The sequence below is a fragment of the Schistocerca serialis genome, chromosome 9 (genome assembly GCF_023864345.2).
Source record: "Schistocerca serialis cubense isolate TAMUIC-IGC-003099 chromosome 9, iqSchSeri2.2, whole genome shotgun sequence".
Classification (NCBI taxonomy): Eukaryota; Metazoa; Arthropoda; class Insecta; order Orthoptera; family Acrididae; genus Schistocerca; species Schistocerca serialis.
This window is the reverse complement of record NC_064646.1, coordinates 245,026,499-245,051,738: the sequence shown is the minus strand read 5'-3', so window position 1 is coordinate 245,051,738 and position 25,240 is coordinate 245,026,499. Positions and strand designations below refer to the sequence as shown.

General features: G+C 41.4%; 1 protein-coding gene across 3 annotated transcripts in view; it reads left to right on the top strand.

Annotated features, from left to right (window-relative positions):
* LOC126419014 (uncharacterized) overlaps positions 1-25,240 on the top strand; it is a 474,218-nt gene that overhangs the window by 414,391 nt on the left and 34,587 nt on the right. For all 3 annotated transcript variants that reach the window (XM_050086069.1, XM_050086068.1, XM_050086070.1), the window contains one exon: positions 8,105-8,232. In XM_050086069.1, coding sequence (XP_049942026.1) covers positions 8,105-8,232 — 128 coding nt within the window. The remainder of the gene's footprint in view (positions 1-8,104; positions 8,233-25,240) is intronic.

Genomic DNA, 25,240 nt, shown 5'->3' with positions numbered 1-25,240 from the left:
TTAAGCTGTGAGTCTTGAAAACCGAGAAAGATCGTTACTTTGTTTCAAAGTTTGCATCATAATACCATCTACTATATGAGTCTATGTTCGAACCATCTGATTATAAATTTAGGATGATATGTCCAAGGCTTTTATCTATCTTCATCTCCCTGTATAAGTCTTATTTTTAAAACTTTTCACCATGATGCACATAGTGTGCCGATGCTGAAGGGGGACGCTGTATATTGCTTCAAGCACAAGCTTTCAATGTCTGTTATTGACTGTTTTTTTTTTTTTACCCCCACACACAGCTTGTAACCTGTGAGGAAATTAATTCTGTCGGATTACATGGACAGTAATACATGGGTAAATGCAAAACTGTGTGAACACATTCACATGCAAGAAAGTCAAATTTGTACAGTCTGTCACGTGACTTTTATACATTAATGAACTGCAGGAGTTCAGCATGAGTCTGGCTTATATTGTCCGGAATATTTTTATTCTTCAGCCAGAGCACAATATTCCATTCCTGGTGCTCATCCTTGGACACTTCTCTATAACAGCTGAATGATAACTGGCATGGATATTACAATGACAACTTTGAAGCTAGGTATGGCAAGAATTGTTCAGTGAATCACTTCTTGAAAGTGGCAGCGTTCATTTCTGAATGGTAGTCACTACTGTTTTTCTGACATCTAAATACAGGGTGAGGCAGTGAAACGGCACGATTTCGATAGTGGTTGTCGGGCGCGGAGGGGGGTTGCGAGAGTGGGGGAAGTGACCTTAGGCGTCTAGAGTGGTGGAAGTTTCAGTAGCCATGGAGCGGTGGTCGAGTGCGCAACGTGCATATGCCGTAAAGGCATATTACAAAAACGCAGATAGTGTGGTTGGTGCTCAACGCGCCTTTCGTCGTGAATTCAACCTGCCGCCACGGGCTCCCGTGCCATCAAGGAAAGCCATTCTCCTTTGGGTTAAAACCTTTGAAGCTGCTGCTAGCACAACAAAGAAAAGAGGCGGCAGCACAAAAACAATCCGGACACCCGAGAACATTAATCGTGTGCGCGAAGCGTTGGGACGAAGTCCGCGAAAATCCGCGAGACGGCACAGCGCAGAACTTGGTCTCAGCAATCGATCAGTAAGACGGATTTTGAAGAGTGACCTTCACTATCATCCATACAAAATTCAGGTAGTGCAAGCCCTTAAACCTAATGACTACAATAACCATATACGCTTTTGCCAGTCAATGCTTAACGTTATTGAACGAAATGAAGAAAGAGTGCATAACTTATGGATGAGTGATGAAGCCCACTTTCATCTTAGTGGGTACGTAAATAAGCAAAACTTCAGATATTGGTCCTCAGATAACCCCCACGAACTTCATGAAAAACCTCTCCATTCTGAAAAAGTAACAGTCTGGTGCGCAATGTCATCTCGTGGAATCGTGGGGCCCTATTTTTTTGAAGATGAAGATGGCAACACAGTGACGGTAAACTCTGGACGTTATGCTGACATGTTGACCATTTTTGGTCTGCCTGGAATTGATCGACATGATCCAGATGCTGAAACACTCTTCCAGCAAGATGGTGCAACAAGCCATACTGCTAATGTCTCAATGGAATTGCTCAGACTTGCATTTCCACGACGTCTAATCAGCAGGAATGGCGATTTCCCCTGGCCTGCCCGTTCACCAGATCTGACGGCACCAGACTTTTTTCTTTGGGGTTACCTCAAGTGCAAAGTCTTCCAGGAAAATCCACCAAGAACAAAAGAAGACGTGAAGGAGCGAATTCGACAGGAAATTAACAACATTCCAGTACAGATGCTACAAAACGTCATGGGACAATTTCATCTCAGGCTTAGACAATGTGTGCAAAACCAAGGACGACACCTCACTGACACCATATTTAAAAAATGATTGTTTTTAAGTAAAATCTTTAATTTCCACTCTTGTACTTGAGATCCATATTCAACTATTATGATTTTACTTGTAAATAAATCTTTGGTGGTTTTACAAAATCGTGCCGTTTCACTGCCTCACCCTGTACAAGTTTACTCTCAGGAACCAAACCAGAAGAAGAGCCAGCATGCAGAATAAGAATCCGAGAACTTTTTCGTAAGGGAACTTCAAAACCGCCTGTACCATCACTCATTTCCCAGCTGGCATTCATGGAATGATTCTGATTCACCCATGTTTCATCAAGGTAATATACTGTAGAACTACCTCCTCCTCTTATATTGTGCATCTTTGTAACGGATGTCCATCGTGCTGCTACGTCACTTCTTTCAATTAAAAACACTCTTCTTAACATGTTTAAAACCAATGAATTTTAAAATTCTTTTCATTGACGAAGCGCTACCTTTGAAGCCAATTTGCTGAGGCATAATTGCAACAAGTTTTTGCGATGTTGGGTATTCCCTTCTTATATACATTTCAAACACTGAGCACTTTAAAACATTGTTGTTTAAACCATCTATTTGTGTCACAAGTTTCTTGTGATTTCTATGCTTTTCAGGTGACACAAAAACAAAATTTCCTGGGTTTTCTAGAGCTCCGACATTTTTGTTTACTATTCTCTTTACAGCTCCGACACTTTTGTGTACTATCCTCTGTACATGCTTCTGCAGTTCATTCTTGAGTCTTGAAAATTTCAAAAATAGAAGTATTGGTTTCAGATTCAAATTTGACGATGTTGTAAGTGATGTACAGAGATCACCTCTCCTGCTTGTGAAGCATCTACATCTACATGATTATTCTGAAATTCACAATTAAGTGCCCCCACAGAGCATTCATAGAAGCACCTTCAAGCTGTGTCTTTACCATTCCCCTCTCGAACAGTGCACAGGAAGCATGAACGCTTTTATCTTTCCTTCCAAACTCTAATTTCTCTTATTTTATTATGATGAACATTCCTCCCCATGTAGGTGGGTGCCAACAAAGTATTTTCCAAAAGTTGGCAACTGAAATTTCATGTGAAAATCCTGCCACAACAAAAAATGACGTTGTTTTGATGATTGCCACCCCAATTTGCATAGCCTATCTGTGGCAGTCCCTCCCCTGTTTCGCAAAAATACAAAACGAGCTGCTCTTCTTTGAACTTTTCGATCAGTTCTATCTGCTGTGGATCCCACACCTGACAGCAATACTCCTGAAGTAGATGGAAAAGCGTGGGGTGAGTAGTCTGTTTAGAGGACATGTTGCATTTTCTAAGAGTTCTTCCAATAAATTGCAGTCTTTGGTCTGCTTTCCACACAATGCTATCCATGTGTGATAGTTGCATTTTAAGTTACTTGTAATAGTTATCCTTAAGTGTAAGTTGGATTCACAGCCTTTAGGCTCATGTGTTTTATTTTGTAATCCGAATTTAGCGGATTCCTTTTAGTAATCGTGTGGGTGACTTCAGACTTTTCATTATTTAGAGTGAGTTGCCACTTTTCTGACCATATAGATATCGGCCTAAGTCGTTTTCTAATCTGTTTTAATCTCTGATGGCTTTATAAGACAGTAAATCACAGCATCGTCTGCAAACAGTCTAAGAGGACTGCTCAAATTGTCTCTTAAATCTTTTACTCGATGATTTTGTGTCGATTACGTTTCTGAAAAGAAGTCATGAACCCAGTCGCACAACTAAGATGATATCCATAGACACACGATTAAATTAAAGTTGCTTGTGAGGAACTTTACATTTATTGTGTCGCCTGACATTCATTTGGAAACCACACAAAAACATTTACAGATACACATTCGTAGCTATACTGCTACAAGAAAGTAACATCGATATCTGAATGGATAATTCTGTTGCTCTGTGAATGAAACTGCATTGTCACAAAATACGGCAACAGCGCATCACATGGGAAAGAGATTCTCACAGTCCAGTTTGTAACTCACGGCTAACCACTTGGAAAGAGAATGAATCTTACTGGCTACTAGCAGGTAATGGTGGGGGATGCACAGAACAACTGAAAATAGGGCTGCCTTCCAACATGACGCGAGCTATAGTTATCTTCTTCACTGGTGTTTTTTGCAAAGAATTTATGTTTGTGTATAAATTCTTCCTTCTGCTAAAACATAAGTCAGTGTTAGTATCTTATCCTTGTGTATAAAATCCCAGACAAATAGTTCCTACTTGAAACCACCCTCTTCTCATTTAACGTAAGAATGATTAACTTCCATCGGAATATGCAAAGTGATAATTGTTCATAATTACTATGAAGTTTTCTAGCAAATATATTGCTATTTCAGCTGATTTAATGATCTTGGCTAAGAGTAGTGGATCAACTCAATAATTAATAGAACAAAATGCTGCTATTTTATACGTCTTTGCTGACATGCGGCTCTCATTAACCCCAGATGACATGTAGGGTCTTGTTTACAGGCATAAATGTTGCTATGAATTTACATTTTTGTTTATTTTCTTCATTTCTCATTAGTTGAAAGATGGTAAAATGTTACAGTGATTCATCACATAGAAGAAGATACCTCATTTTCACAAAACAGTTAGTTTTGAGTTCACATCACCACACTTCTCAAGTAAAACCAACATGCTAGTGCAAAGATGTCACAGTCCCTTACAATTTTAGTTAACTAATGATCTACAAACAACTTATAAAGGGTAGTATACTATTAACTGTACTCTTGGTACTGATTGCATTAAACTGTCTCCTATGACAAACCACAAGAAATGGCCCTTAATTGGCATGTATTGTATGGTGTGCATATAATTTACTTTGTGTGCACAAGAGTATTTTGTAAGCCTCTGCAGCAGATCAGTATTATGTTAAAATCTGGTTTTATTAACATTGAAAATTTAGTTAAAATTTACATTTTTATGATTAGAAAATCTGTGAATCAAAGTAGTTATAAAAGATATTTTAAATAGTCCAGAATTAGAAAACGTCACCTCCAAAATATTCCACATCAATAAGTTTGTTTACATTGTTAAATACTGTGTTCGTGACAAAAGAAATTGTCTAGTGAAGTTAACTGTGTTTTTTTACTATTATGAGGCTAGTTATTTAATGAGTAATAAATTTCAGCTTGATACAACTGAAATAAAATTCAGAGATTAGGGTACATGTGCTTTTGCCCTGACTGTGTCTTGTTCGGACGACATAGCATTTCCTAAATGTTTTGACATGGAATTGAAAGAGACCGGATATGTTCCTATTGAATATTCCACCATAGTTCATGTACAAGTCCACAAGTGCTTATTAACACCCAAGATGATATGCTAAGCGTGTGTTTCACATATAGCCTCACAAGGCAGGCTTCCAGATTGCAGTTACCATTTAAGCATATAGCACATGGAACTATTATTAAGGGTAATATTGAAGTAGGTCTCACCCAGAAACACAAGATTTCATCACCTGAAATACAAGGGATCAATCTTGAACACCCATTACAATCTGAAGGATTTTAGTTTTTCTGGATAATGGAAGCTGACACAATGGGATGTGGACCACCAGTCCAACCTGCAACAGGCAGCCTGGAATTATAAACACATCCATATCTTCTGCAGTGCTTAGTGCCACACACAGGGAGAGGGAAAGGGAAGGTGGAAGGGGCTTATCTCTGAAGGATACTGTTCATAGGCTCAGCAATGCGTTTGTTCTCCCTTATATGCCTGTTGACCACTCAGTGCCTTAAGTATTACTTGGCAGGGTAATCTGGTAACTCATCTTGGTTGTGTGACTAGGTACAGACATGTTCTAGTTATAAGTGGTGTGTGTTGTTAACTTGCTGTGCTGGCATGAACAGTGATTGCGAGAAATTCCTTCACGAAGCTGGACAACTTGATCCTAACATCATTAATTTTACTGAAAGTGAGAACTATAAAAGTGTAATAGGTGACAGATGCAAGCAAGTTTTGGCAAGCAAAAGTTAAGTAAATCAGTTGCTTGCAAATTACAGGAGGGACAAGATGCTGGGTGGAGCAAGATTCAGGTAACTGCCGCAAAGTAGAAGTAGTAAAATGCCTACAGTAATGACACAGATAAACCTATTATTAGACAAGAATTTCCCTGATATTATAAATAATACAAAGAAAACCACCTTTGCAAAAACTTCAGCTTTTGTCGCATGGCACTGGGCTTACAGGTTAGTAAAGAACTCTGAGAAAAACTGTTACAGCTATGGTATTTGATTTTAGAAGGTGCCTCAATGAACGAATTGTTATATGTAAACGAGAGAACAGATTTTTTTATGAAAAAATGTAGAATGTAGCATCAGAATTAAAGGGTGCAGTGGTCTCTCTCTCTCTCTCTCTCTCTCTCTCTCTCTCTCTCTCTCTCAAACACACACACACTACATTGCAAATAAATACTGCAAAGTAACAGTGCCTGACAACATTTCATTGTTGTGAATGCATAGTTCTTTTTTGTGGTTGCTTCTCCTCTGTTGTGACTACAACAGAAGAACCTGAGATTATCATACCAAAATGGACAGAAAAAAATTAAAAAGTACGTACAGATGAGAAAACCCAAATTGTTGACATTAATTAATTAATTAGCACTAATCTTGTCTTGATTCAGTTGAAAATTTTGGAAGAAAATAGTTCCCTACCTTCTGCCGCCATACTGTCTAGACTTAAATCCTATACAAATGTTCTGTGGAAACTCACAGAGAATAAGATCCATGGTTATAATCCATCAGGCGTCTGGGTCTCTGACCCGAAAATGTAACTGCAAGTAGCTTTTCAGTTGCCCACACAACTGTGAGTGAACCTCCTTCCAGACCTCTCCACCAGAAAAAGGTGGTCACCAGTAATCAAACACAGACCTTGCTGATGCTAGCCATAAATGCTAACCACTAGACTGCGCAGTCAGTTTGCTTTCACGCTGGCGTGTTATTAGTTTTTGCTGTTGTGACATTAGAGGACTTGAAATGCTGTGTACCACACAAAAGAGACAGACAGAGAGAGAGAGAGAGAGAGAGAGAGAGAGAGAGAGAGAGAGATGTGATCACTACTGGAGGAGAGATACCTTGAGGGACAGGAAACTGAAAGTGTAATATGGGTAATTCTAGATTCTGAAATAGTGTCAGCATTGTTATCTGAAACTGAAACAGCAGATAATGACTCAACAGGTACTGCTGTGGAAAATAGCGACATCACCGGGGAAGGTAGTTTTATGGATATTGCCAGTGAAGCATCCTAAGCAGTAAAGTTGAGAGATACTGTACATCCTTTCTCTGTTCTGAGTCTAAATGAGCCTTTGATTCAGTGGTGCATAAAGACCCATAACTTGTCAGCACTCCACTAAAGGGTACACTAGTGATAACCTCCCCTCCATAATTCTCAGACATAAAACAGACAACGCTGCCCCACTGGCTGTATAACCAGTTCACTTTGCCAGGTAATATACAATTTTTGATGATGGTGGTGGTGGTGGTTGTGATGATGGTGGTGGTGGTTGTTCATTCACATCCTTCTCCTCCCTCCTCTTCCGTATCTTCATGAAACATTGAAGGGAACCACAATGCATATTTTCCTTAAATATGAAGCTATTTGTTTTGAGGGCTCATTTGAGCATCTAAGGATGCACGTCATTACCTAAGCTGTCAGGTTGAATATCTGGTTTGCATCGTAGGTAGATGCTTACAGTCTTCCAGCCTTTAAATGGGATTCAAAATCATTCTTAGATAGATGAATTTCCATATGGCTGGACAGGTTGAGGAGGAAAATGAGATTTTTATTCGACTTTTAAAGTTGTAATAATAGGAGAGAGAGCTGATAAGAAACAGCCATTTTCTTGATTTAATTACTGTGCCATCATGAAGTTTTGAAAGGCAGAGCAATTGGACATACAGTGGATAAGGAAACGGGAATGATTTTCATTTAAAATTATTAGACTCTGGAACACCAATACCTCATATGCTTCTGCTTCATTCTATAAAATAAATTTAATGTGTGACGTCACAAAAATTGAGCTGTTACAGTGCCTGACTGTGTGATAATTATTGTATGAAGTGAAATGACATTCAAACGATCTGGCAAGTCAAGTTGAGAACACTTTCATGCCATCCAGATTTGTTTCCTGTTGTTCAAAAATTGAGTTGGTGCATTATGATTCATAAATTACAGATTGTTTCCAGCTATTCAAGAATTACAACTATTGATATCAATTCCAGGCTTAGATTCAGAAACTATTTCCAAGTTCCTTGATTCTGTCACTCCGCCGTGGGTGGCTATGTTGGTTGGCAAGAAACTTATTGAAAAGCAACTTGGTGAATCACTAAGGCACCCTCTCCTCAGCATTGTAAGTGTTGTCATTAATTTAATTAATTAGTTTTACATTAGCTTAGTCATGTTTGGTGGCTCCCGCATAGAGAGATATCTCTGGGATGTGGGAAGAAGTCAGAGATGTAGATTTTACTGAAAAAGAATACAATGAATTCAAGTTATGAAATATTAATTTACAACAACACTGATAATTAGTTATGATATAAACTACACTATTGTTATTTTAAAATGCAAGGTTTCGTGGTTTACACTATTGGAAGTCTTAACCAGATTGTAAAATATTAGTCCGCAGCTCGTGGTTGTGCGGTAACGTTCTCGCTTCCCACGCCCAGGTTTCCGGGTTCGATTCCTGGCGGGGTCAGAGATTTTCTCTGCCTCGTGATGACTGGGTGTTGTGTGATGTCCTTAGGTTAGTTAGGTTTAAGTAGTTCTAAGTTCTAGGGGACTGATGACCATAGATGTTAAGTCCCATAGTGCTCAGAGCCATTTGAACCATATTTTTGTAAAATATTTCCACTTTGGTAAAAATTTTTGATTTATTGATTCACATGCCATCGTAAAAACAGTGTGTATAGTTGACAGCTGTTTCTGAAGAGTAAGATGTTAAATACTAAGAACTTCTTATAATCTTCTAATTGTTCATAAATTATGTTATGTGTGATATCCTCAATAATCACTTTGAAGCCGTTCCCCCCCTCCCCCCTCCCACACACACACAAGAGCGCGTGTGCTCAGACAGAATTTATACGCCGGTGGTAATTTTTTACAATTATTTCATAGCAATGTATTTAAGTCTGTCTTGGAAAATACCAGCAGGAAATGATTCATTACATAAGTAACTTTGTAACGTACTAAGTTCAGCTGAACAGTATTTGATAATTTTATGGCTGGGCAGTCTTTACGAATAAGGAGATGATATTTGCAGTACTGCTGATAGAATTTTCTGCTTTAAAGCATTTCTAATTCTAGTGTTGGAGACTAGTTTTGGTTGGTTGGGGAGATTAAAAAAGGTGGGCACAGTTCAATTAGGACAGGTTGTTTTAGCTGTGTCCCATGGGACCTGGGTGCCCACGAGTGCCTGCAGCTCACTCACAGGCAGGCACATGTAGACTAGGCTTCCTGTGAGTAGGCCTTACTGCACTACATTCACTTCTTGCTTTGTTGTATTTGCAAGGCATTTACCCACACCTGCCTATGACTGCTCATTGAAGGCGTACAGTTCTATAGGTTATTGCCTGACTCTCTGACCCATGACTCAACCGAGGTATCTGCCCCCGAGTGCCAAATTTGTATTCTTGAAGAAAAAACCTTGTTTCGCAAAGTGCCTGGCATCCAGAGCATGTTGGTCCATCAGTTATTCACATCAAAAAACACAGATGATGTGACTTACCGAACGAAAGTGCTGGCAGGTCGATAGACACACAAACATACACATGAAATTCAAGCTTTCGCAACAAACTGTCGCCTCATCAGGAAAGAGGGAAGGAGAGGGAAAGACGAAAGGATGTGGGTTTTAAGGGAGAGGGTAAGGAGTCATTCCAATCCCGGGAGCGGAAAGACTTACCTTAGGGGGAAAAAGGGGTATATATACACACACACACACACACACACACACACACACACACACACACACACACTATAGGTTATTGCCTGACTCCCTGACCCATGACTCAACCGAGGTATCTCGCACATACACAGACACAATTATTCATATCACTTTGAAATGCGACCCAGTTAGGTTTTGAACATTTTTAAACACATCCTAAGTTGGTTTCTGAATGAATCATAAGTTGATTTCCATTAAAAAATCACGTTTTTGCCCGGTTCAGAAATATTGTAGCTCTGGGGCTGGTGGGCAACATGTTGTGATTTGCAGCTCACTTACCGCTCCCCTCTGTGCAATCATTATAGCTGCTCTGTCAATCTGGTGTCACTGGTCACCTTCCAATCCTTGCGTACTGCCTGTCTTGAGTACTATCTCCATGAAAGGTCTTTCCACCTTAATTTATTCTCATGATAACAATTACAGTTAGTTTAATATGATATATTTTCTTTGTTGGCCATTTCGTTCTGCATTATTTTCCTTCTTGTTTCAACTGAACGTCACCATCATTTCCTAAAGCCGATTAAAAGCTGGTAACATTTTTACCCAGTACTGAAATACGTGAACTGCGACCGAATCTCTCCTTTGCAGTCTGCTTAGTAAATCACTACAGTCTCTCGTAACCAAATAAGCTGTTGGTCTGGATTCTGAATCAACTAACGATTTTTGAAGGACAGCATTTCTTTTCATGTATGTTACTTTTACTTACAGAGTGATATAAATGTTTGTATACAATATCCATACATGTATGAGAACATTTATTGCATATCTTTTCAGATACAACCAAAGTTTGTAAGATGATGGAATTTAATTGTATTTCCTCCTGGGTTTTTCAAAATCGATACATTTTAATCAGAGCAATAGACTGTTGTAGTGGCTAGTTCATAGTTTATCATGTATCTCTTGCACTAGTGCTGCGCAAGTCATGTCACGTGATTTTTCAAGGTATATCAGTGGTATAACAAGTGCTTGCTGGAACAAGAATATCGTTTGTCGAGCCCTGCTCTTTCGAATTTTTCAAAATAAGTCTGCATGTAACCTCAATAGCCAAAGCTTCATCTGTAAATTAAGACTAGCCCTATGTATTGTACTAAACAATCTAAAACCGTTGACTTCATCAGCAATAGTTCAATCTGCGTATATAACATGATCCTGTATTTTACAAATGACGAATTTGGAAAAAAATTTCATCTATCAATTTGGTAAATAAAGTATTCATTTATTTTTATTATTTTTTAAACTTCCATTAAGACATAGTACTATTAAAGAATGTGAAAGGGAAGCCAGCAAGAATCCAAAGACTATTCCATGGGTGTTAGATATTAATTGTCTTTCTTAATGATCTCACCTGATGTGACCTGGCTAAGCACCTGAATAAAGAGCCCACTTCGGACATTTTGAGTGATTTGTCACTATGTAACTAAGAAAAAACTTTAATGATAAGTTTAGTGACTTAAATCAGTTTGAATTTATTTTGAATGTTGTTGCACCTCTTTTTTTCAGTGAGCATTGTAAAGATGCCTCCTGAAATTTGTTTGGACCTCGTTGAATTCCAGTTCAACCAAAATGTGAAGGAGGGGTTTTGCATTGGAAGATTTTTCAAAACGTTTTATTAGAATTTTCATCATTAATTTCCGCAGTATGTTCACAAGCACATGTTTTTGTGAGAGGCTTGTTTCCAGTAAAGAAATTTTAAAAAAAGTAAAGCTGATGAATATTCTCACTGATGTTTGCTGTTTGGAGTAATCTGTTTTATGACTAGTTGTTACACTCCAGTCATGGAGTTTTTGACAAAAAGACGTTTTAAAGAAAGTGTTTAGTGCTTCCAAAAATTATTTCTTTGTAGCATGTACTTGGTATGCTTCCTACTTCACACATCTGTGTAAGAGTGAGTGAAGTCTAATAATAGATGTTCAATAAATAGCATATGGTTGCCGCTTATTATTATTCAACGAGCAGGATAGCTGCAGTTGCTGAAGAACATCACTCGTTGCACTCTCAGGGAGACCACTCTGCCTACAGTTACAATGAGCCACCAAGAAGGTAGCTCTAGCTGTGCTGTAAAGAATGTTGAGCAATTGGGAAATGGGTGTCCATTTGTGTGCTCAGCCAATTTAGTAATGTTAGTTCTCATATGAAATGCTACTCAGTGGACACAAGTTAGTCAACAATCAATGTGCTTGTAGGATGTATCTGTGGTGGGATTGGAGCAGGTAGTACTGAGTGGATGCATGCATAGTGCAGGTTTTTCATCCAGGATGATTACAGGAGTGGCATCTCGGGGTAGGGATAAAATGGTGCCTCTCATCCTAGGTTGTAAATGGCCTAACCTTCCTATTTTAACTCCACGACCTATGATTCTGTCCTCATCGAGGAAGGAACTAATAGTTCTGAAAGTTAGGATAATTTTATCACTTTCACTTTTATATGCTTCTATCAGCAGTACCAAGAATGTTACATCTTGAAGGTAAATGATGACTGGCAGTTCTATTTCATAATTTATTGGAGTTGAATTTTCTGTTTTGAAGTATTACAACAGCAATACTTTCAGTTTCACATCTTGAAGCTGAGAACTGGTTAGTTCTTCTGTCGCCTTGTAATTTTGTTGTTATCTTAGTAGCTTTTTTTCCCACCAAATTAATTATATTGCTGCTGATTCTTTGTTTTTAAGAGAGTTGCTGACATTAACTAAATTACCCATTGCTGACAGAAGTGTGTTATTAGAAGAATTTTTCATATTTGAGACCAACTTCAATCATTTCATTGCCAGAATGAAAACTGCTCGTATCATAGCATAGAAAAAGCGAATATGTCTTGAGCAGAGTTAGGGATGCAAGGGGAGATAACTAGCTTTCTGACTTACCTGGCAGCTTCAAAGACATTTAAACCAAAACATCTTGACATATCTACACCTTTTTACTTGTTAGTATTAGCACCCATTCTAACATTTTGACGACACAAGGAGTGGTGCGAAACTGGATTGCATTCACAATTCATACCTCTCTCTCATCAGTTGACTTACATGGCGGGTGTAGCCGATCCTCTTCTCTGGATAATCAGCTACGTCGATCTCCCAAAATCTTCTTCTAGGAAGACTATCGCTGGTTATAGGAATTTAAAAGACTCTACTTTTGAAATTATTGGGTACTTGTAGAAAGCTTTCAGTTCAATCATGATATATTTTCATTTGAATTGGAAACCGCTTAACCTTTTCTTGTATAAACACTTAAACTCTGTTAAGCCAACTGAGTCATCAAACATTAGACTCTTTTAATATACATTTATATCATGGTTGGTTTAATAACCACCACAAATTATTAACATGTCTCACCTTTGGCGAGTCCCAAACGTGAAGTAAGTAAAAGTCTATATTCAGTCCATGCTTCATCTGTCTCTTTAACAATTATCACAGTACCATAAACAATAGAATATTACACAAACACTCCTTGTCCTTTTAATACAACTTCCAAGACGCAACCGGCAAACACTTGTCGGTGCTGCTCGTCTGAGCAGGTCTTGTCCTCCCATGACAAACGTCAATCTTGCACAGACAGATGTGTTGCGCAGTAAATAGGCTCTCTCACACTTATCTTTAAAACATCATGTGTTCGAGGTGGTAGAAGGTTGTGTAGTTTCAGAATTTACTTGGATATTCTCGAATCACTACACCATGTCATGTAATGTAATGCATTGTGTGAAGTAAAATAACATGTTGTATGCAATATGACATAATTTGTCATTGAAGTTCAGGATGTATGCATCCCAAATATAGATACTTCCTATTATAGATGCCCCCCACTGTTGCATACTTCCTACTGTAGATGCATCCCACTCTCTAGAAGCACAGCCCTCGCCACATATGCAACAGGCAGTGGTTTGGGGGAGAAATGGACTCTCAGGGGATAAAATCAACTCCCCCCAAAACTTTACACTTCCATAGACACTCATGCAGTGGACCTCTCTGACGAGACTTCCCCCATGAAAAGACTTGCCTTAAGCAGAACACAAAATTGTTTTTTGTATTACGTGTATGCACTTCAGCCATATAATATTATACAGGGTGTGTCAAAAAGAATCCTCCGATTTGGCATGTTGATATTTTTGAAACTAATAAACATATACAATGAATTTTGTTTTTTATGAACTCAAAATTTTTTTTCATACCTTTTCTTAGCAGTTCAATATGCCCCCTTGACATGCACAGCATGCATGTCTTGAGTTACAGCTTCCACAGCTGCTGTTATGTGATGCCTCAGCTCATTCATTGTTGTTGGTAATGGAGGCACATAGAGAAAGTCTTTTAGAAACCCCCCACAAGAAATAATTGCATACAATCAGGTCCGGTGACCTTGGAGGCCAGTAATGTAAAGCTGAATCATTTGGTCCAGTGTGATCGATCCATTGTTCAGTGATCCTTCAGTTTAAAAATACCCGCACTTCCAGACGCTAGTGTGTTGTTCGAATCAGTCTCCAGCTGTGGGAAAAGAAAGTTCTCAAGCATATCAAGATATGTGCTTCGTATAACAGTGTTCTCGGCAAAGAAAAATGGACCCTGCACTTTTTCCCACGAAACTGCACAAAACATATTAAATTTCGGAGAGTCCCTCTCATGTTGTATAATTTAAAGAGGTTGTTCCATACCCCACATTCTCACAGTTCACTTTTCCACTTAAATGGAATGTTGCCTCGTCACTTAACACTAAGTGTGGAAGAAAACTGCCATCCTCCATCTGGGCAAGAAAAAAATTACTGATTGTCACATGTTGTTGTTTGTCACTTTCACAAAGAGCTTGCAGTACTAGAATTCTGTGTGGTTTCATATGTAAACATTGATGCAACACATGCTAGACAGACATCGGGGACATGTAGAGCTGTCGAGCTGCACGGTGAATGGATTTCTGCAGACTCATTGCGAAACAGTGGCAGATGTGTTTTACATCTGTGTCAGACATGTGGGGATGGCCTTGCGATTTGCCTTCACACAAACAATGTTTCTCAGAATCATACATGCCGTCATCTAATGCCTTTCCTGTGGGAGGATCCATAAGATACGGTGTACGAAAGTCACGCTGAACGGTTTTTACAGACTTGCAACACGCTTTCTGTTGTCTCGACACCATTTTTACTAGAACTGTAGTGGGCGCACACTGCTGCTAGCTAGCGGGAACCATGTAAGACTCGGGAGTTTGCTTTTTGCAACAGTACATTCTTCACGCACATATCTCAATTAACATAATAGTTTTGATTTTTTTAAATCAGATGATTCTTTTTAATACACCCTTTGTATTGTTTACTAACCTGTAAATTGCAAGATGCAGATGTTCCACCACCTTCCAGCTAGGAGAGCGCATTGCACTGGTGATGTAGGGTTGAGTCATAGAAAAGTGAAAATATGTCAAGATGTTTTGATTTAAATATCTTTGAAGCTGCCAGATAAGTCAGAAATCTAGTTCCCTTCTTTTACCTCCCTAACTCTGCCCAGGAAATATTAGCATTGTTTGTGCTATGATAGGAGCAATTTTCATTCTGGTTCCCACCTTTTACTCTACCATAATTTTGACATGAGATTTCCATAGCAATGCAGATTTTTGTTGGCTCAGTTGATGACTGATCAGGTGTAGCCTACTATGTCCTGAGAGCACACAAGCCTGACAGCAACATCAGGATCAGGGTGACATGCCTACAGGAGTGGAGTACCTCTGTGTGTGTGTGTGTGTGTGTGTGTGTGTGTGTTTTATTTATTTATTTATTTATTTATTTTAATTATATTTTTTATTATTTTGTGTGTGTGTTATTTTTCATATGTTTGCAAATACAGTCTCATGCATGTATGAATAAATATCTCTCTCTCTCTCTCTCTCTCTCTCTCCTCTCTCTCTCTCTCTCTCTCTCTCTCTCTCTCTATCTTGAAAGATACGTGTGTGTGCATGCATGTGCACGTCTTTAGAGAGAGAGAGAGAGAGAGAGAGAGAGAGAGAGTGTACACACGCATGAGCCTGTATATGCAAACATATGAAAAATAACTTAATACAGTGCACAAGTTAACAGCAAACATAAATACAATACTGAACGAAATATTAAATAGTATGTGGAGTTTATGATAATAATGTATGTAAGTAGTTTATATTATGTAGATAAACTTTTTGATTCGTACAAAAATTTAGGTTGCGAATAACAAACAAGACATGATCACATGGTTCCTGTGAAGCAGCAGCTTCAAAACATAGGAAATTCTGCAGAGTTCTCCATGTCCAGATACTGCTGTTGAAAAAGATTACTTGTCAAGTGACGTCTTGACAGTAAAATATTTTTGCCTAATTTAGCAGCAGCACAAGACTGTGCATTAGTGAGCTTCTTAAGAGTAGTTGCAAAGTAACACGCAACAACTATGTTATCTACCACACTGGAAAATAGTGCGAAATAATACACAGACAAAAATACAGTTGCCTAATATAAAATATGAAAGTATCTTTATAATGAATCCCAAACTGCAGTCAGCAGCATGCTAGAATAGCCTAGCTCTTTGGCATCCATTGATTTGACAAACAGCAGCATCCTAAGATACCAAAAGAGCCAAGTGACAATTTAATTAAGTTGACTAATTAATGAGGCATTTGACCATTTAACTAGATGCAAATTTAACCCTTTGACCAATTAATTGAAGAACCAAAATATACCCAATTTATTGGGAACCCTGATCTTTGGTTAAATCTAACTTACCAATCAGCTAAGCGAACATAATGTTTTAAAATAATTGAAAATTTTCCAAGTGATATTGGAAATAAAATGTTGCAACAAAACAAGAAAGAGGTGACAGTGTAATGAATTAGCACTGCATGAACACTGTATGAATTTCACAACAAACAATAAACTTTTGAAAAGTACATATATTGTTATTGTTTCTTACCTTAAAATTCTTGTCATTGTTTATTTTAAGTACACAGTTATAAAACTGAAAACTAAGAAATCGTCAGTAATTGTGGCATGAAATGTTGCAATAACCAATCGATGTTAAGTGTGAGTATGACTGGCAGAAATAAGCAGAACAACTGTGATACAATGTGTGCACGACAAGACACTATCAACTTTTCGATCCTGTACAAAAATTGACAAACTTAAGCCTGTTTCGTCTGAAAATAAATTTTGTGCAAGGTAGCATAACAGTTTTTGAAGAAAATGCAGTAAATCAGTTTCTAATGGTTAGGAATGAGGTGACTTTTTCTGACAGTTATATTTGCAGCAGTTTTTGGGTTAGATTAATTTTCTGCATGGTCGTTGATACAACTCTGTGGTGCATGATTTCCACTGTAGTGGACACTTTTAATATTCACTTCCATGTTGTTTTCAATCAGTTACAAGGCTGCAAATTGCTAGGGAGTACTCTCTGCAATGGAATGTGTGCATTAGCAGCCTCAGGAATGATTCAAAATGTCAAAGGTGCATCATTAACAGCTGTCCACTGTTGTGAACACTGTGTGCCACAGGATTAGATGCTTGATCAAACAGTATATCATTTTGTACAGGGCTGGGCATAATTCTGGTTTGGTACATGCCCTGTTTCACAAGTCCAAAGATTATTCTAAGATTTTAATCCACTGGTAGAAAAAATCTTGAGCGAGAATGAAATTTTCACTCCGCAGTGGAGTGTACACTGATATTTCTTGAAAGATTAAATCTGTGTGCTGGACAGATTAAAACTATGTGCTGGACCGAGACTCAAACTCAGGACCTTTTCTTTTCGCAGGCAAGCGCTCACAGACTGAGCCACCTAAGCACGACTCACAACCCATCCTCACTGCTTTACTTATGTCAGTACTTTGTTTCATACCTTCTGAACTTCCGGCGAAGGTAAAGCTGTGAGGATCGGTTGTGAGTTGTGACTTGGTAGCTCAGTCGGTAGAGCACTTGGCTGCGGAAGGTGAAGGTCCTGAGTTCAAGTCTCGGTCCAGCACACAGTTTTAATCTGCCAGTAAATCTTTAGTCAGGGTTGCCACAAGTTTTTAAAACCAGGGAATTTAAAACGTGTCAGGAAAATACCAGGGTAATTGGGGGGGGGGGGGGGGCGGGGAGGGGGGCGACAAAAAAAATCTCGTTTTTGTCTCAGTAGATGAAGTGGTTTGTTTACTGAGATGTCATGCTTCATCACTGGCTGGGCACAGCTGAAAATGTGTGCCACTTCCCTACTCCCTCATTCTTACTGCTTCTCGCTTTCCTACCACTCCCCTTAGCTTGCAGTCAGTGCAGTCACCACTTCTTGCCACTAGCCTAGCAGCTAGCAGTGAGAGGCAGGAAGGCGGAAGGAGTGGTTTGTTCGGCTCTGATTCTCAGAGATTGTTGACGCCGTGGCCAGAGATGGTGGTCATGTATCCATGAGTTGTGTCTGAGTGACTGTGTAAATGTGTGTATGCTCTTCTTTTCTGACAAAGGCTATGGTCGAAAATTTAATTGTGACAACGTGATTGTCTTTTCTACAGGCCTGTCTGTGGCTCAGTGAGCATGTTTACAGTGAGTTGCTACCTATCCTCATTAGTACTGATTCTGAGAGTATTTGCGCAAGTTGTCTGTTGCATGGATTGACCAATGCTGTCTCATTTCATCAACATGGTGTCTGTGACACTTGACTAGCTGGCCACAGGAGTGGACTTACATGACAGGCCAAAACCACAGGTCATTTCTGTGGGTATCTTCAATGGATCGGGCCTGTCAATCTAAAGCCCATCATTTCCCACTAATGTGCGAGCCCTGCTCATCGGATCTAGTCTCACCGAGCTGCCTGCAGTCTGGGTCTGTTTGTGTGTGGCATAATACAACAGGTTTTCGTGGTTTATCCAAGGACCTAGGACTGCGGTGCTCCTCGTCAGGCCAGAGGCCATGGGCAATGGATTTCAGGAATTGCAACTGTCTCACCACAAGTATATTGTGCAATGGGGCATTTTATAGACATTTTATTTATTCGAGTACATTTTGGAACTTCGAAAATAATTTATATATTTGATAGTATGGACGATAAAAAGAAGAAAATTGTGGCAGTCACTGGTGGTTTGTACGCTATGTACTTATATATTTCTTGGAAGAAAAGTCACATAATACCTGTAAAATAATAGACAGTGACTAATAACTGCAGGGTGTAGACAACACGAGAAATCCGGGAAAAACCCGGGAATTTTTTCATCCGGAAAAAACCCGGGAATTTTTCATTGTTTTAGCTTTCAGTTAAATTTTTGTAATTTTGACTGGTATGAATTGATTGTCTGACGAAGAATATTACTGTATCCTGCTACTGGAGAATGATACTGCAGAATAAAATATAATCGAGAGGGGAAAAAAATAAAACTTTAGTGGCAAAGGAAACGCACAATTTACAACAACAAAACACCGAGCACGCACAAGCGTCTGCAAATAGCAAAAATATGTCAAAGGCCGTAGGGAGAAGACTATGTAATTTTTCTTAACAATAAACTGCTTGCTATGAGCATTATGCCACAACTGTTCACATTTGGTTCGTATGACCACTCGCCAGCGGGTTGATGTGCATGTGCAGTTGACTCGCATATGAGTACCTACTACCGCTTTTTGCTACTTGAAGTGTGGCTGTTAGCTGTATCGGCAGTAGCAGCAAGCAGCCAGATGCAAACAAGAAAACTTTTTCTCGCTCCCGTCCTAGCTGCCAAATTCGTGCATGCGCAGAGTTGTAGTGGGGAGGGCATTAGTCTCCCCCATGTTTGCGTTGAGTGATTTCACTGCTTCTCTTCATTTACAGCTCCCATGAAAACAAAACAGATTTCCGTTTTCGGGAGCTATCAAGTGAATTTAAATACATTCGCATAATTACGGAGGGTGGAAATATATTATTAGTTTCAGTTTTCTGATTTTATTTTATTTCCAAGTTATTAGCAGTCAAGCATTAATCGTCTTGCAGATCAGTGAAGTTATTTTTGCAAGTTTGCTAAAGAAATTTGGCTTTATTAATCTTTCCGCTGAGGCAGTCATTTTATTTGAAACGAAGTGTTTCATTCCACACTATTGGCTATTTCCAACTGTTCGCTGAATTTCAAGTGCACATTATCATCTTCTCCCATGTATGGCATTATGTTATAATAAAGAACCAAAATTGAGATCGTAGAGTATTGGTACTCCAAAAAAATTTACATTCCAAAAACCACACTGAAAAGCTTAATATCAGATGAGACCTATTTCATTGTGAATCTGGAAAAAAACAATATGCACTTCAAGCCGAATTATACATTTTAGTATGGTTTACGAAATTCCGATGCTCTTGGGAGTATCCTCAGATTCCCTGTTTCTTTTATAGTGTAATGTAAGCTCTATCAGTGCTTTATGCACACGGAACATGTGAGCTTCCTCCTCCCAGGGGGCCCACAACTCTTTTGTTGATACGTGCGTAGCGAGCACGGGACCCCGAGCTAATGTGGTCCTCCTTCCTTTCCGGGCTGCATACCCTCCCTTTCCGCATCCTTCCCTGTCCCCCATCTTCGCCCCCCCCCCCCCCCTCACCTCTGGCTCTTTCCTTCCCTTTCTCCCCCTCTGGGAGTATGGTTTGTGCCTACGTCCGGAGACGGAAGCTCGAAACTGTTACAAATTCCTTGCTTTCTATACTTGCAAGTCTTCGTCCTTCCTCTGTCCTTCTCTTTTCCTTCCCTCTTCTCATTGCACTTTTCTCCGCTGCGGCGTTTGAGACCCCTCTTCTTTCCTTTCCCTTTCTCTTTTTTCCTCCCTGTGCGTGTCTGAAGGCCGACCCACGCACTTCCATGCGTAGCCGGTGACGGGGTAACGCGTAATTCCCCGCCCCGGGTAGACAGGTAAGACACGTACGTACCCCCTGGTAACGGCCAGGCCCAGGGAGGGGTGATTACCCGAGCTGATACCTTCCGAAAGTGCCGATTGGTCCCTCCGTCCGTTTGTCGGGAGGTGTGACCTGAGGTGTGAACAATCACCTAAGGCGGGAGTGCCCTCAGAGAGGACCCCCACAAGGGAGGAGCGCACCATCGGAGACGCCGGTAATCATGGGGGATTCTTCCGCAATGGTTTCCTCACCTTCCACTATGTCTGCTCACAAGCGTAAGTTCACTGAGTCTCAGCCACAGACAGTTCTTCCATCGTTGCCACAGTTCCTTGTTGTTTCTCGGTCTGACGAAGGTCACGACTTCTCCACGGTCAACCCTTTCATTATTCAGAAAGGTGTCGACGCAATTGCAGGTCCTGTAAAGCCTTGTTCCCGATTACGGAATGGCACCCTGTTGTTAGAAACAGTCAGTGCCCTCCAGGCACAAAAATTGCTGCGTACCTCACTACTACACACCTTCCCTGTCCGGGTGGAACTGCACCGTACTTTAAATTCTTCGCGTGGAGTCGTTTATACACGCTCCCTCGATGGATTGTCTGACGAAGAAATTCAGCACTACCTGTCTGACCAGGGCGTAACGGCTGTTCATAGGGTTATGAATAGGGTTGACACAAACATCATTCCAACCCACACTGTCTTCTTGACAATTGACAAAGTTCAACTCCCATCGAAAATCAAAGCAGGCTATGAGATAATTTCCGTTCGCCCTTACGTCCCAAACCCTACGCGTTGCTATCGGTGTCAGCGGTTCAATCACACCAGCCAGTCCTGTTCCAATCCGGCCAAATGTGTTACATGTGGCAAGGATGCCTATGAGGGTGCTTGTTCACCCCCATCCTCTCGAGATTGCCCCGTTTTTAAGGACGAAAAGCTCATCCAGGAAATTAGAGTGAAGGAAAAGGTGTCGACCTTTGCTGCTCGAAAATTATTCGCCAGTCGACAGCCCACCGTGCCTCAGACAGGAAAATACAGCACTGTCCTTGCTTCTCCTCGGCCAACAAAGGAGGCGGCCACGCAGACTTGCGACCTCACCTTTAGTACCACGGTCGTCAGATTGGCCAGCGCAAAGATCGCCCGTTCAACCTCACCACTTTCGCCTGCCCACTCTCTGGCTCACCCTTCGTCGGGTTCTGCTAAATCTCGAGCCCAAAAGTCAGACACCAAGACTTCGAAAAAAGAGCCTACTCGTGAAGAGTTTTTATGTACCGCAACTTCTCAACCATCGGTTCCTCCTTCATCTAAACATCATACTTCCAAGTAGGCTACAAAGAAACCCAGTTCATCTCCTTCTCCGCCAAGGCGTGTCCCATCTACAGCACCATCTGGCGGAAATCGCCCTCGGCCGACTTCTGTGTCGCCGAGGCGCACTGCTGGCGGCCGATCGCTGGTGGCAGGAGCTGCTCCTGACCAACCTATGGATCAGGACTTCTGCCTTCGGCTGAATGCCATTCCATGCTGTTGGTCGCAAGCTCTGAGCAGTCGTTGAGTTGACAGCGACCTTGGTCACATTCCTCCATTTTCTGTTCACCCTATGTCCATTATCCACTGGAATATCCGCGGTATTCGAGCCAATCGGGATGAATTGTCGATCCTCTTGCGATCCTACTCGCCGGTCATCTTCTGTCTTCAGGAAACAAAGCTGCGTCCCCATGACCGCTTTGTTCTCCCTCATTTTCAGTCCGTCCGATATGATCTCCCCTCTGTTGAAGGCACTCCAGCACATGGAGGACTCATGATTCTTCTCCATGAAACTCTCCATTATCACCCAATCCATTTAAACACTTCCTTCCAAGCTGTCGCCGTCCGTCTTTCCCTTTCCGGATACACGTTCTCTCTTTGTACTGTATACATTCCATCGTCCACACCAATGGCACGAGCTGATCTCCTTCATCTTCCTGGTCAGCTTCCACCCCCCTATTTGCTGGTTGGGGACTTCAATGCCCACTACCCGCTTTGGGGATCTCCACATCCTTGTCCACGTGGCTCACTATTGCTAGACATCTTCCACCAAGCGGATCTAGTTTGCCCCAACACTGGGGTCCCCACATTTTTGTCTGCTTCCATGACAAATTTATCTCATTTAGACCCTGCGGTCGGTACTGTTCCGCTAGCTCGGCGCTTCGAATGGTTCGCCCTTGATGATACACACTCGAGTGACCACTTTCCATGTGTCCTTAGACTGCAGCCTCAACTGCCATATATGTGCCCGCGACGCTGGAAGTTTGCCCAAGCCGATTGGACACTTTTTTTCTCTCTAGCGACATTCGATCACCGTCGCTTTCCCAGCGTCGATGATGAGGTCACACATATTACCGACGTTATTCTTACAGCTGCGGAACGTTCAATACCACGCACCTCCGAATTGCCCCGGCGCCCCCCAGTTCCTTGGTGGAACGAGGCATGCCGTGACGCAGTACGTGAGCGGCGACGTGCTCTTCGCATTTTCCGCAACCATCCTACTTTGGCCAACTGTATCCGCTATAAGCAGTTCCGTGCGCGATGTCGTCGTGTCATCCGTGATAGCAAGAAGGCAAGCTGGAAATTCTTTATTAGCTCATTTAACACTTTAACTCCCTCCTCGGAAGTTTGGAGTCGGCTTCGACGGTTCTCAGGCGCGCCTAGTTTCTCCCCGGTCTCTGGGCTCACTGTCGCGCATGATACATTAGTGGACCCCGTCGCAATTTCTAACTCATTGGGTCAGCACTTTGCTGAGATTTCGAGCTCTTCAAATTACCCGCCAGCATTTCTCCCGAAGAAACGTGCAGCGGAAGTGCGACATCTTGCCTTCTCCTCTCAAAATCGCGAAAGCTACAATACTGTTTTCTCCATGCGGGAACTCCAACATGCACTCTCTTCTTCTCGCTCCTCCGCCCCATGACCGGATCGTATCCACGTCCAAATGTTGCTGCATTTATCAACCCATAGTCTGCGTTACCTCCTTCGCCTTTATAATCGAATTTGGACCGACAGTACTTTTCCCAGACGATGGCGGGAAGCTATCGTCGTTCCCATTCCGAAACCTGGAAAGGACAAACATCTCCACTCTAGCTATCGCCCCATTTCTCTCACGAGTAGTGTCTGTAAGGTTTTGGAGCGTATGGTGAATTACCGTTTCGCTTGGTGGCTGGAATCCCGCAGTCTTTTAACACCTGCCCAATGCGGATTCCGAAAGCATCGTTCTGCTGTTGACCATCTTGTTGCTCTCTCCACTTATATCATGAACAATTTTCTCCGGAAACTCCAAACGGTAGCAATATTTTTTGATCTGGAAAGAGCATACGATACCTGTTGGAGGACAGGCATCCTCCGCACACTGTTCTCTTGGGGCTTTCGAGGCCGGCTGCCCCTTTTCCTTCGCGAATTTATGGCAGAGCGCACATTTAGGGTGCGGGTGAACACTACTCTCTCCCGTACTTTCTCCCAAGAAAACGGGGTACCCCAGGGCTGAGTGTGGTACTGTTTGCCATTGCCATAAATCCAATTATGGATTGTCTCCTTCTTGATGTCTCGGGCTCCCTCTTTGTGGATGATTTTGCGATCTACTAATGCTCTCAACAGACCAGCCTTCTTGAACGATGTCTTCAAGGATGTCTTGATCGCCTCCACCCTTGGAGCATTGAAACCGGCTTCCGTTTTTCTCCCAGTAAGACCGTTTGTATTAATTTTTGGCGACGTAAGGAGTTTCTTCCACCCTCTTTACATCTAGGACCTGTCAACCTTCCGTTTTCAGTGGTCACTAAATTCTTGGGTCTTATGTTTGACAGAAAACTGTGCTGGTCCTCCCACGTTTCCTATCTTTCGGCTCGCTGTCTGCGATCCCTCAACACCCTCCGTGTCCTGAATGGTACCTCCTGGGGAACTGACCGAGTGGTCCTTCTCTGCCTCTATCGCGCCTTAGTGCGCTCGAAATTGGACTATGGAAGCATAGTCTACTCCTCTGCTCGGCCGTCCATTCTTCGGCGTCTCGACTCTATCCACCACCGTGGATTACGTTTAGTGTCTGGAGCTTTTTACACCAGCCCTGTGGAAAGCCTTTATGCTGAGACTGCTGAACCTCCACTGTCCACTCGGCGAGCAGTCCTTCTGAGTCGTTATGCTAGCCATCTTTTCCATGCCTGCTAATCCAGCTCATGACATTTTTTTCGACGCCTCCTTTGATGTAGGGTATGCAGGCCGCCCCTCCTCCCTACTACCACCGGGAGTCCGCTTCCGTCAACTGCTCCATTCTCTTTCCTTCCGCTTTCCTAAAACCTTCTTGACAACTTGGGGTACAGCACCACCTTGGCTCCGTCCCCGGATCTGCTTGCTCCGTGACCTTTGTCGATTTCCCAAGGATGGTACCCCTTCACTTGTTTATCGTCGGGCATTTGCTGCTCTATGTGCACAAATGACGGACGCCACATTTATTTACACCGACGGCTCAAAAACATCGTTAGGTGTAGGGAGTGCCTATATTGTTGGCGACACCCCAAATCAATTTCGGCTTCCCGACCAGTGTTCGGTTTATACTGCGGAGCTTTACGCTGTTCTCCAGGCTGTCCACTACATCCGCCGCCA